The 13,470-nt window shown below is 36.5% G+C and overlaps 1 protein-coding gene and 1 long non-coding RNA gene across 3 annotated transcripts in view; one reads left to right on the top strand and one right to left on the bottom strand.

Moving 5' to 3' along the window:
- Positions 1-10,345, top strand: part of NCAM2 (neural cell adhesion molecule 2) — a 1,306,184-nt gene extending 1,295,839 nt beyond the window's left edge. For both annotated transcript variants that reach the window (XM_086934039.1, XM_086934038.1), the window contains one exon: positions 5,567-10,345. In XM_086934039.1, the coding sequence (XP_086790165.1) occupies positions 5,567-5,678 (112 nt within the window). In that variant the 3' untranslated portion in view covers positions 5,679-10,345. The remainder of the gene's footprint in view (positions 1-5,566) is intronic.
- Positions 1-13,470, bottom strand: part of LOC147696955 (uncharacterized) — a 107,937-nt gene that overhangs the window by 42,868 nt on the left and 51,599 nt on the right. The gene's annotated exons all lie outside the window — the stretch shown is intronic.

Here is a 13,470-nt window from a genome sequence, read left to right as displayed (position 1 = left end):
GGAAAGATCCTGGCGCTCCCAGTACTGCCCTCTGGCCAGGGCCACATACTGCTCAGCCAGGAAGACATACCAAAAAACCCTACTAAACCATAAAACTACCTATTACTCATCCAAAATCCTACACTCCACCAATAAGTCAAAAGAAATCTTCAGGATAGTGAACGACCTTTGCAATGACGATAGAACTTCCCCCCCGGTAGTTCCCACACAAGCACTATGCAACTCCCTGAATGACTTCTTCCGCGATAAGATCTTAATGATTAAACAGAACATCTCCACACTTCCAGCCTGCGCTCCTGTGGATGACATCTATTTTAATCCCTCAACTTTACATTCTTTTCCCCTCATCGATTTGAAAACTTTCTCGGTACTACTGTCCAGAGTCAAATCAGGCTCCCCCATGGATGTCTGCTCCCTCAAATCATGAAAGAAATTGGTCGAGCCTTACCCAACAGCATGATACCCTTGCTCAACGACTCTCTCACTTCAGGGATAGTGCTGAGCAGCTTCAAGCAGGCCCTATTGATTCCCCTCACCAAGAAACCCGGTATCGACCCGCTGGACCTCACGAACTATCGGCCCATATCCTTGCTGCCCTTCCTATCGAAAATGCTGGAGGCGCATGTTACCAACTGCCTCTCTAACTTCATGGAGGAATCGGAATACCTCCAACCCAACCAAGCAGGTTTCCGGCCTGGTCACTCCACCGAGGCAGTAATATTGGCCGTCCAGAACACCTTGAGGTCCAAAGCTGATAACAACCTTCATCAGGCCCTAGTACTTCTTGACCTGTCCGCCGCATTCGACACGGTTGACTACTCCATTCTGGTCAACCGTGTCGAACAGGCGGGTCTCAGAGACTCTGCCCTAGCCTGGCTGAAATCGTTCATCTCCGAACGTACTCAGTCTGTCTGCTTAGGCTCCTTTTCTGCTGCCAAAATCAAGTCTTTCTGTGGGGTGCCCCAAGGCTCTTCATTATCCCCCTTGTTATTCAACCTATACATGCGGCCCCTTCTTTTCGCTCTGAGAAAGCACAAAGTCACTGTATATAATTATGCAGATGACTTGCAGCTCGTTTTCGTTCTTAACTCCCCAAATGCGGTGGAGGACTTCCAAGCTACTATGACTCTAATCCAGAGTTGGATGTCCTCAAATCACCTTAAACTAAACCCAGGGAAAACTGAGTTGATCCTGCCCGGCAAGAGCGAAATCAGTTGGAGCCCCAACTTCTGGCCTACTGATATGGGCCTCCCCCCTAAGAAATCTCTGACTGTAAAAAGTCTGGGGATAACCATCAATGAGGACCTCTCGCTAAGATCCCAAATTGGAACCGTGGTTTCTTCTGGATTTTTCCAATTGAGGAAAATTAGGAAAATCGCCCTTTTCCTCACTCCCTCCGCCTTAATTCAGGTGGTCACGACCCTAGTCCTCTCCCACATCGACTTCTCAAACAGCCTATACCTTGGCCTACCTGTAGGACAACTTAAAAGACTGCAGTACTTACAGAATCAGGCCGCCAGGCTGATCTGCAAAGTACCCAAATGGGAATCGATCAAACCAGGCATGGAGAGCCTGCACTGGCTACCCGTGGCTCAAAGAGCCGAATTCAAAGCCGGATGTATCATCTTTAAGGCTCTGCAAGGCAAGGGACCTCTATTCATCAGACAGCTGATCGGAAGATACGTTCCCTCACGGAACCTTAGATCAGCCCACAAAGACCTTCTTGAAGTACCGCGCTTTAAGAAAAAACGACAAGGTGGCAGCGGCTTCCACTTCCTAGCAGCTACCCTATGGAATTCTCTGCCACTAGCCCTCAGACAGAGTAGAGACCTCCTTGCCTTCAGAAAGGCATTCAAGACTCACCTCTTCACAAAAGCCTACTTGAAATAACGCTCCCGGCAGACTCACCCTCTGTTATGTTTTTTATCTTTCCAGCGCCAAGAAGCCCTTGGGCGTATGTGCGCTTTACAAATTTTTAATAACATAACATCTAAACATGTTCCAGAGTCGGAATGGAAGAGAACTGTTCAAAGTATGACTTAATGTTGGGCAAGGAGTTTATCCAGTTGTACAAACATCTTCTTTGGAGAAAAATAAAAAAGAATGAAAGGCCAGTTAGGATAAAGTTAAAGCATTTTTAAAATTTACTGTGAACAGATATGCTAGCTGAATTGCATTATCTTGAATGTGATTGATAATTTGCAAAAGTTTATATAAGATGTCACACATTTCCACAAGCTCTCTTGGTAATTATTGCACATTTTAAACATCATTAAATATGCATCTAAACCTGGGAGTTAACCTTTGGGTGCAAAGTGTTGTCTTTACATAAGAATTAGGCTACAAACATTTAAGTCTTTGAAAACATCAGATGATGTTGGGTGGCCAGGTACTTGCCAAAAACTGTGACTGTCTTTCCATGGGGATGTGACACCATTCACATCTGTGAGTAAGCCTATGAATGCAAATTGTTGTTATTGTTTAACAATTGTGTCCTAGACATTTAAGAGTTAGAAAGCAGTAGCACCAGATTTTGATGATAGCTGTCCAAGGCATGGATCTCCTTCCATATGGATGCTACTTCACACCTTTCTTACCAGTAGACAGGCTCTTCGTATGCAAGTGAAATCAGTCAAGGAGAGAATGCAATCTACAGCAGTGAAGACACGTCATTATCAAATATGTCTACACCTACGTTATAAGGGGGTAGACAGTTCAATCAAAATAAGGTCTTGACATTGACTATGATTAGATCATTCACTAATCCCATAAGGCAATGTGTATTTCAGAGTCATAACATTTAGCATAATGAGTATCCTGCTAGGAGTAAAGCACAGGAAGCACATGCATAGAAACTGACGGAGGACAGTGAATTAAGCAGTTTTGTGACATACACTTTCTAGCTTAGTTCTCCATAATCTGTCCCAAGGGCACCATGCCCTAGATTTCAGAACCTTAAAGTAGCTAGGGCCAGCATTAAATAAAATCGAAATAATAAAAAATATTCTTAATTGTTGGACCTGGCACACTTGGTGTGGTTTACCCTCAAACCTTTTGCTTTCAACCCTCTTACTTTCGGACTTTATTTTTGCTGGTTTTAGGACTGCTAACCAGTGCTTAAGTGCCTGTGCTCACTCCTTAAAACAAAGGCTTATCCGCAATTGGCCAATTCAATTTATCTGTAAGTCAGTAGTATATTGCCACTACCTGTTCTCAGGGCCTGTAAATTAAATGCTACTTGTGGGCTTGCAACACCAATGGTTCCACCCACTTAAGTAACTTTAAGAATATCTCAGGCCTGCCATTGCAGCCTGTGTGAGCAGTTTCAACATGGCACAATACACCTTTTGGAGACTTACAACTGCCTTATAGTGTAAGTAAGTCACCCCCATGGTAGGCCCAGGACAGCACAAAGAGCAGGGGGCTGTGAATGTAAAAAGTGGGACATGTACTTTTTAGTTTCACATGTCCGGTTAGTCAAAAACATTTTTTTCAATACTTCCAGACCTACTTCTCCCATAGGATAATACTGGAGTTACCTTAGTACTCTTAACAATTTTAAAGGAAAAATCCTAACTTATTGTAAAGTCGAATTTTAAATAAAAAATGTAAAGTGCCACTTTTAAAAAGTTGGCCTTTTCCTGCCTTAGCCATTTGGTGCCTTCAGCCTGTCTCTGAGACACATGACTGGGTGGAATGGACAGATGGACTTTGTGTATTTCTCCTGCCACATACAAAAATGATCTTAGATGGGCCATCATTAGCAGGATGGGAGGAAGGAGCTGGGCACAGCCTCACTTACACCTGAATAGGCTTTGTCCTGCCTCTGCACAAAGGGCTGCATACCCCTCTAGGTAGTCTGGAGCCGGGCCAGGTAGGAAGGACACCTGTGCACTTCACATGCATGCCTCTAGAAGCTTCTCCCAACTTCAAAAGCACTACTTGGGATACAACCTGGACCTCAGACACCAACCTTTCAATACACTTCTGGACCTGTGGATAATCTCCTAGGAAGAAGGACTGATGTGCTGCTGTAATTACTGCCATTGTGCTGGAATACTGTTCTGAAGGACTGCTACCCTGCTGTGTTGAGCTGCTGCCTTCCTGCCTGCGTGAGAAGTACAGGCCTGTATCTGTTGAACCCAGACCCTAAAGTGACTCAGCATCAGGGAAAGAAAGTTCCAACAACCTTGAACCCAGCACCTGGATTCTGTCATCTGTGAGTCTACCCTGCCAAGTGGGGTGATCACAGTGTTGGACCCTTGGAATAGGTCTCTCCTATGCTGTGCAGCGCAAAGCCAAGTATAACCAATGCATTGCTGCTGCTGGGTGGATTGAACCCGTTACAAAGTGCTGCATCACATTTCAGACTATCAGAACAGCCGCTGGAAAATGCTTCCTTGGTGCAGGCCCTTGCATTCTTTATCAAAGGCAGCCTCTATGGCAGACTCTGCATCGCAAGCTCGCAGCTCCTCAGAAGTGATGTATCACCCCTACTGCACAAAACATTCTCCACGGTGGACATCACATTGTAAGCCCTCATTGACAGGATCCTCAAGAGGATGCAGAACCTCGCACAGCAGCCTCGCTACACTTCAAAACTGATGTATTGTTTTGGCTGCGCATTGCATCATCAATGCAGATATTCGCAGCTCTCAGCAAACCAGGGCTGAAGGTAATTTGTTCAGTGGGCCTAAGTGAGTCTCTTTAGGTGGCCCGTACTCCATCACGGTCAGCCTTAACTTGTGACTTCTTCCTGGTCCGGTGTAACCAGATATTTATAGTGAGTGCTTTATGTTTTTTGGTGCTATTGTTGCTAAAATCTTTAAATTTGCATATCTCTGATTCTACTAAGTGTATTTTTGATGTTTGTCATTCTGGTCTTTATTTTAATAAACAATTACTCTATTTTTCTATCTTGGTGTGGGTTCCTTTTTGTGTGATGGTGTTCACTTTACTACTGTTTGTAGTGCTGCCCAAATACTTTACACATTTCCTTGAAGTTAAGCATGACTGCTTTGTGCCAAGCAACCTGAGGGTTGAGCACAGTTTAATTGAGTGTTGGCTGGTGCCTCACACTGACAAGGATTGTGATTGTAGATTGATCAAGGCTCACACACCAGTCTACCAAAAACCCAATATTTTACAATAATCTAATTGGGTCATTTATGATAACAAGTTTGGAAGGTTTAAAAAAGCTAACATCTGAAATTATTACTGGATTATCACCCTTGAATTCAACAAATAATAATCAAAATTATGTATAATCTTTGATAAATAAAAATATTTTGAAATCTTATATTTATAAAGTATTTCCTCCTATTCTCATGCATTTAGAAATCTCACAAATGTGAAAGCAATGGTGTTGTCATATTTAAATAATGAGGAATTAGGTAAGTGTATTGTGCATGCTTGTGAATACAGTTTATTGTGCATTGCAAACCACAAACTGTGTGACAGCAAAGAATGCTTTTATATTTGGCTTTAACTTCACAATTGAAAACAGATGAATACCCTGTCATGCAATGCCCATTTCTCATACATTACATTGTCCTTTTATTCACAGGAAATTACCTATGAAAGAAGAAAATGGCAAAGATGCTTTAAGTCCAGAAAATATTGATATCAAAATATCTAATGACATCCTAAACAGAAAAGAAGATGACAGTAAATCGTAAATGGAAACATACAATCACCACAACAAACACATTAATGGTTGGAGCAACGCTGTGATCAATCATTTGCTGCTGACCATTTCTTGGGCAACATAAGCTTTGAAAATGAATTTTCACTACAAAACATTCATAATGAAAGAAGAGACCTAATTTTAAAGTTTGATTTGTTAATAGTACTTGTACATTTTGTATTAATCAAAAATATCAGTACCATTGTGCCAATTTAATAAAATTGCCAAACAAATACCCACAAGTTTCTAAGCATTGCTCATTGACTAAATGTTGGAAGCCTAACAGCTGAGAGAATAGGGGTCTTGTCTTAAAGATTTTCTTTTTTTATAACAGTGATGAAGGGGTAAAACGCCATCTTCGGTAATTAGCTCCATGTTGCCTGACCCTTTCCTCGACAATGTGTTTTATCATATTGAATTAAATCCCCCGAATAATTTTAACATCACTTGCATGGGATTTGTGTCTGAAAATATTTCATGTAGTTTATGTTAACCTAGCCTAAATGTCTTTTATTCCAGCACATACTTTTCAAAATGCAAAAAAAGTACTGGAGAAATCAAATATATAAAGATGTGAACAAATATATGGTAGATTCCTATTTTTTGTTTTCTATGTAAACAAGTTTTTCTTGAAGTTCTAAATATTTTAATTAATTTATTTATTAAACATGAAAAAAATACATGAACAATGTTATAAATTGTCAATTTGTTATGATAAAATATTGCATTAAATGAGATATTTTGTAAACTCCGGAGAATAAAAAATATATTGACTAATTATGCATAAACAGAGGATTCATTATGCTTTTGTTTTAATCTCTGAAAGCTTTCAGCTTAAAATAGAATGCCACAAGAAATGTACATTTCAGCAATTTTCATATAACTGAGTTAACCTTTTGAACTACAACAAGCACTTCATGGATTTGTTGCACTTAGTGGAGTTAAAAAAGTTGTCTTTATTGTCTTCTTGTATTAGGCAGCTTTTTGGATGGACAATTGCTTAAAAACTGTTTGCTTTTCCCTATAATTGTTTCATAGCAAGGAAGCAGCCTTGTGTTTAGGACAGATCAGGCATAGGTGAGGATGAGTGATTAGAACATATTTCCAAAAAGTTAATATAAAGGTTATCTTCATAAAAGATAAACACTCATTATGTAACAGTGAGGTCACCTTCCATTACATGATGAAACAATTCATTTGTAATAAATGCAATTTCTATATGATTAGACATGGACCTATATGGATGTTTTAGAATGTAAAATATTCATAAAACAAAATGAAAATCGCATTTAGCTATTCTCAGATGTATTGAGGAATCAATATTTTAGGCTTATGACCTAATTCCACAGAACAAATGTTTTGGTATTTATTACTATGATCTGTTTGTGAATTGCTCAACTCGTAATTTTATCAGAAAGTTAACATCACTGTACATATGCAGCAATGTTCACTGCATATAAAATAACATGTTAATTTGAGATTAACATACATGTCAGTTAAATAATGTGTTAGCATTATGAAATGTGAATATGACAAAAGGCTCTTTTAAAATATTTAGATATTGCTTTCTAAACTTCTTCCAGGGTAGTAAACAACAGCACCTAAGATTTTTGTAACAGGAACAAATAGTCCAAAAGTAAACACATACAACTGTATATATATGTACTGGAAAAATTTCCAAAACAGGAAATTGTTTTTAGTAATTTGTAAAATATGTTAAATCTGGAACAACAATAATTTATTTGCATTGTAAACTAAATCTGTTCTTAATCATGTACAAATATTATATTTACTATTCTGAAATTGTTTAAGTGCACATATCACTGTCGTAAGTGGTAACATTATCTAATTAAAGTAAACACCTATTGAACTCAAACTAATTCTTTTGCAATTTTGTCAGATAATGATAACGTTAATTGTTGACAGCGTGCAGTAATTTACACATCATTTAACAAAGTTCACTATAAACAAATGCAACTGTTTTTTTAATTATTTAAATAGGTGTGCTATTTGAGTACCTTTTTCACATTTGGCATTTGGTACATTATGCCAGTGGTACTAATTAGTTGTATTCTATGTTTTCAACACACACAGAGCAAACCTTATGGAGAAGCCGAACATTATCTTTTACATACAAGTCCTTGATTTAATGAGTATATCATTAGAGCACTTTTTATTGCTCATCATCAATTCAAACATATTCCGAGTATATACGTCCATTCCATGCAATTGTTTTTTTGTTACATAAGTAGAATAATATTCAATTCATAACTTGGATGATATGGTGTCATTTTCTGTTGACTATTTTTCATTTGTTTAGCTCTGTTTGGATTATCATGACACAAATTTTGCAGATCAGCATAAATTCAATCATTCATTTAGGCTAAAACTAAAATACAAATGAATTGTAACAATTATGACACATATTTTGGTTAACTGTTTGGAAGATATAATTTTCTTGGTTCCTTTGAAAAAAAACATCATAGTCTCACAATTAATGTTTTTATGTTGTATTGATTTTTAAAACTGAAATATGCTCACCGGATTCTAGTATGTCCAGCTATAAGATTAAAACAAATACCCCTTAAGTAGATGTCTGATCATGTCTACTCTATAACAACATCATTGAAACAGTAATCAGATGTACATGTTTTTATTCAAAATTTTCATTTTGAAAAAGCATTTTGTATCTAACATCACTAGCAGTGTTGCTTCAAATGTATACTATGCTCCAATAAGTGCATCAAAAAAATCTTACTTGAAATTCACAGCACACATTCACTTACCAATAATGGGAAAAATAAATAATCTAATGTAACCAAAATAAATGAAAATAAATTGGCATGGATTAAATTAAGCAGAAACTGAAGCAAGCAACAAAATTAATCTTTTCAAGGAACAAAAAGCAAAAAGAAATTAGTAAGATATTATATCAATTTTAAACATTATATAAGATAATGAAAATGTAATTATTTCTTTTGCAAAGGAAAAAAACACATTCACAGGCTTGTCAGACTAGCAAAGAAAGTGTCAAATTAACTTATCGCATTTATTTACAAAAATACAATGCACCTGTATATTTCTGTAAAAGGAATATAAACATCCCTAAAACATCCACCAGTAGTGTGTTGACATTTTACAAAACATGGCCTAGTTAACTTCAAAGTGATTTTATTTGTCTCAATTTAAAAGTACTATGGGAGCAACATTGTCAGCAGAATTTATTTTTCAAAGTAGCTATTTTTAAAAAACTTTAAAAAGGTACTTTTAAGTTGAATGTTCAATATATTGAGTTAACACTTATGAATGTTGAGGCATTGTCCTCACCATATGACACCAACAACATTATACATATGTCATATCGATGACATCTCTAGTGGCATATTTAGTGCCGAACGACATAGTAAACTATGCAGAAAGGACTAGACTAATTGAATTAGGCAGCTGTAAAATATGTGATCCTGAATTGTATAGGTTAGATCGGACAAAGGTGAAAAAGTAGACTCAAAGTTAGGAAAACTTAGGAATTATCATACATTCTTTTTCTGAATTAATCCTAATGACAAAGGGCATTTTTTAAACATGAAAATGGGTAAAGGTGGACTGTTTTGATGTGGGTGCTCAGTTCATGAGTATAGTTCAGTGTTTACTTGTTTATATTCCAAAATACTTTTATTGAACACAATCAATAAACAGATAACACATATTGACCTAGCGGCTATTGAATGGTAAATGTTAAATAAACAGAAAAAATACTTTAAAGGATTGTGAGCAGGACTGGCAGATCATAACACATCATTCATTTTGAATGTAGTCTTTACAATAATTTAGCAATTTGGATATCAGTGGGTGTATAACATTTTTCTTTCAGAAAAAGATTTCTTGTGCCAAACCCAAAAATAGGTTGCATTATATTTATATATATAATGCAAAACAAAAATCTACAATTGTGCATTACAACCACCACTTGCAGCCTCAATTTTATACATATGTACACACAATATATATGTCTGTGTGTATATATGTGTGTGTATATATATATATATATATATATATATATATATATATATATATACACATATAACTATGAATACATATACATATTCATATACATATACATGAATAGTGTCTTTTATTTTCTTGATGGCTTGATTTGCAAATATTGTTCTTAGCTCTTCTTTGTCTTTTGTGATACAATTGAGATGTCCTTTTGCACTCAAATTGTGAGGGTGAACTACGCATATACTGTCTAAGTAACCATGCCATCTTTGGTGGCATGAGAAACAATTGTATCATTATATGTATGCCTTTAAAGTTCAAATAGTTTGTATACGAATATATCTCCCAATAATAACTACAATCTTGTTTTGGAAAAATCACTATTGCCTGAAAACATGTTTCATTTAATGCCAGAAAAAATATGTCGCAAAGTATTCATTACTTTTTTACACATATCCTCCCATTTCTATGTTCTCTCGAACATGCTTTTTAAGGCACATCATTATTTGTTTAATATTCATATTTCAATTAGTTCTTGCCTTTGTAACCAAAAATGTGTATTATTCAAATCCTATTGTAATTTTTTACTTGTCTGTTGCTACAATGAATTATCTCTGTAATAAAATAAATAAATAAAATACAAAACATACATAGAAACAATTATTCTTTCAAATATTTTGCTGGACTTCCTAAATACAGCTATAATTGTTTTTGCATTATTGTGTCAGTTGTTGGTATGACAACCATAGTTTAATTAATTTGGAATTTAATATTAAAATACAGCGAGTAGACATTTAACAAGGGTATTTTTGACAGACAATGGCAGGTTGTACTTATGTAAAATGCATGAAAATAGATATAAAGAGCTTTGATATTGCCAATCTAATAATTTAGAAATATATTTGTCATACCGATTACCATAGCTAATTTTTGTAATTCAGATAGTATGTAATTCAAGAAATATACTATGGGACTATTTCAAGTTATCATTTACACATAGAAACACCAAGGTTTATTCTGTACATTGAATGAAGTACTTAGAAAACCTCTGCTCAATATCCTCAAAAATAGGCCACATTAGATGAGCCCCTTTTGCAGGCTTTGCATTTTTGTATTTATATAATGCTGCTTTTATGTGTATGAGTCCAAACACAGAGAAGCAGGACATACCTGAAATATTAAAACTTGATAAAACCCTCTTAACAATTTCAATGCCCCAAAGTATAGATTTTTCAAGTTACACATATGAAAATGTAATATTTCCATAGACAATCACATGATATATTTAAAATAGTTCTTGCAGCAAATGGTTTTTGTTGTCTCTAAGAAAATACACTGGACACTGGTTGATTCATATCACTTCAGGGCAGTTCCATGGTTTTGTTATGTAAATGGTTTGATACTCTAAATCTTTTCTGTCACATTTATGAGTGTTTCAAGGATCAGCACTATGAGCCTTGAGACACTATTTCATTCAAAGGTTCAGCATTCAATTTGAGGAGCAATGGGGATAATGCAGATCTGTAAGGTGCCCCACTTTAAATGGCTAGGGGTCCTGCCAAAATGATAGCTACTTCAATACTTTGTCTTTTTATTTGACAGGTATCATGTGAACCAGTGCAGTCCCATACATTTGATGCCCATCCTATTAAATATCAGATTGTGGAATGTGTTACAGTCAAAGTTAATGAAGGTTACAAATAGATCCAGCAGCAGAGGGTGTCCTCCTCAAAGATCTGAAGGGAACCATCTACAATCTTGAGCACAGAGGTTTCTGTATTTTGGAATGATCTATATCCAGATTGGTTCAGTCCTGGTGACTGGATTTCCTTCCATAAATGTATCCTAAATTAAGAGGGATATTTTTTTCTCACCCCAATGGCTAGAAAGAGTAAAACTATAATTGGTATTTAATTAATTATGATGTTAGAGAACAGTGTTGACATGACCCAATTTGAGGACACAGAAGAAAGAAAGCATGTGAAGACATTATGGTGTCCAGCCTTAGGTGTAGCAAGATTTTTTGGCCATTCATAGATGCTATGTGTGAGAGTCATATGCTTATGCTTTACTGCCATAAATGACTCTTTTAAAGCCAGGTAATGTAGCTGTGTAACAGAGAACAATGACAGAAACGTTGCCCTCCAAATAAGGGGAAGGGTTGAGGTCCTAACTAGAAATCAAGATAATCAATGTTGTCAATAATAATGTCAATGTTAACAGAGAAATGTATGGCAAGGTCATTGCATTTAAGAATGATGGGTGAAAGAATCCTTATGATTTGAAAAAGCTCTCTCTGTCAGTTAATATGATTGCTAAAGATTTAACAGAAAATTAAAGATTATCACAGATTGTTGTAAGTGCATTTCTGAATTTTAATATCCTCTTAGAAACAGAGGACATTTATATTTGTATTATTGTACACATTTGGGCAGAAACACGATCATTACATTTTCCTTTCTGTACTGTGATTGCAGAGATAAAATAAATGAATTGGAGAGGTGGATGAATCTCTACTCATCATGAGAAGGCTGAGACATAGTAGTGCTTGTCATGTCCAATGTTATTCACATCTCTGACATTTTCATAATTATTTATATTTATGCATCTGACAGTGTTTAATAACAACACATTTTCCATACTGCTGGGCAATTGTCAGACCAGACAACAGACACAGGGTTATGTATAAGAACGTATCAAGGATTTAGAAAACAATTAGATAGTAAACTATGTTTTGTGGGTATAAGCACATCATGGTTAATATCCAGAACCATGAGATTACAGTAGAATTCAAAATTGCTGACCTCTGAATGCCTGATGAGTAATATATTAGGCATGGCTGTATTAGAGGAGTGCATATGTTAATCAGTTTTCACATGTCAGGTGGGAGCACACAAGCAGAGTAATGGTTTACAGATTCTCAGTAGTGGTTATATATTGACTAATTCACTAAAGTGATTTTGGAGGTACAAATATTAGATTAATCAGCTCCCTGTTTGTCATTAATAGGAGGGATAGGGTTCCCTGGGCGTGTACCCAATCTGTGGTGTAAGAAGTCAGAGAGAGAAAGATTAACAAGGGGCTCAAGGTAAATGTTTGGAGCTGCTGACTTAAGGTTGTGGAGTTGATTCAAGATAGCATTGAAAATGCGATGTTTCATGTCCATAGTCCAGATTATATTCTCACTTTTGTGAAACAGATTGATACGAAGGTAAGAAATCTGGATTTCAAAAGTTTTAGTTGGTAATTTTGTACTGATCACATTTCAGAAAGTATCTGTGCATATTTGTAAAAATGAGGTAAATTTTAACTGAGCCAAGTTGTACGTTATGATATGTGCCAGTTAAAAGGCTTTGAGGATTGTTGACCAGAGAATTTTGCATTTTTTTCTAGGATCTTTAATATAAACCAGGGAATGAACAATCTTGGTAGTGTTGTTTCCTTCTTTGCAGAAAACTCAGCACCAACTAGTTGCACATAAACTTGAGGATGGGAAATAGTTGTAATGCTGTGGTCTTAACCATGCGTGTTCTGACTGCAAGCTAAATTACGTTTGACTTAACCAGGCATATGCCTGAATAAGGCAATGTGTGGTCTAGCTGCTGGCTGTTGGACCAGAAGCATGAAGACCTCACAGGAAGAGATCCACAGTGAGGTAAGTTTTGCTGGGCTGTAGTTTTCTGGGCTGGGTCTGAGGTAGTTTTCTGGGGTGGGTTGGGGTCATTTTCTAGGCCGGGGATGGTATGGGGTAGATTTCTGGGCCGGGGGTAGGTCAGGGTAGTTTT

This window comes from Lissotriton vulgaris, chromosome 8 (genome assembly GCF_964263255.1).
Source record: "Lissotriton vulgaris chromosome 8, aLisVul1.2, whole genome shotgun sequence".
Classification (NCBI taxonomy): Eukaryota; Metazoa; Chordata; class Amphibia; order Caudata; family Salamandridae; genus Lissotriton; species Lissotriton vulgaris.
The sequence above is the reverse complement of the archived record's forward strand: the minus strand, read 5'-3'. Positions and strand labels throughout refer to the sequence as shown.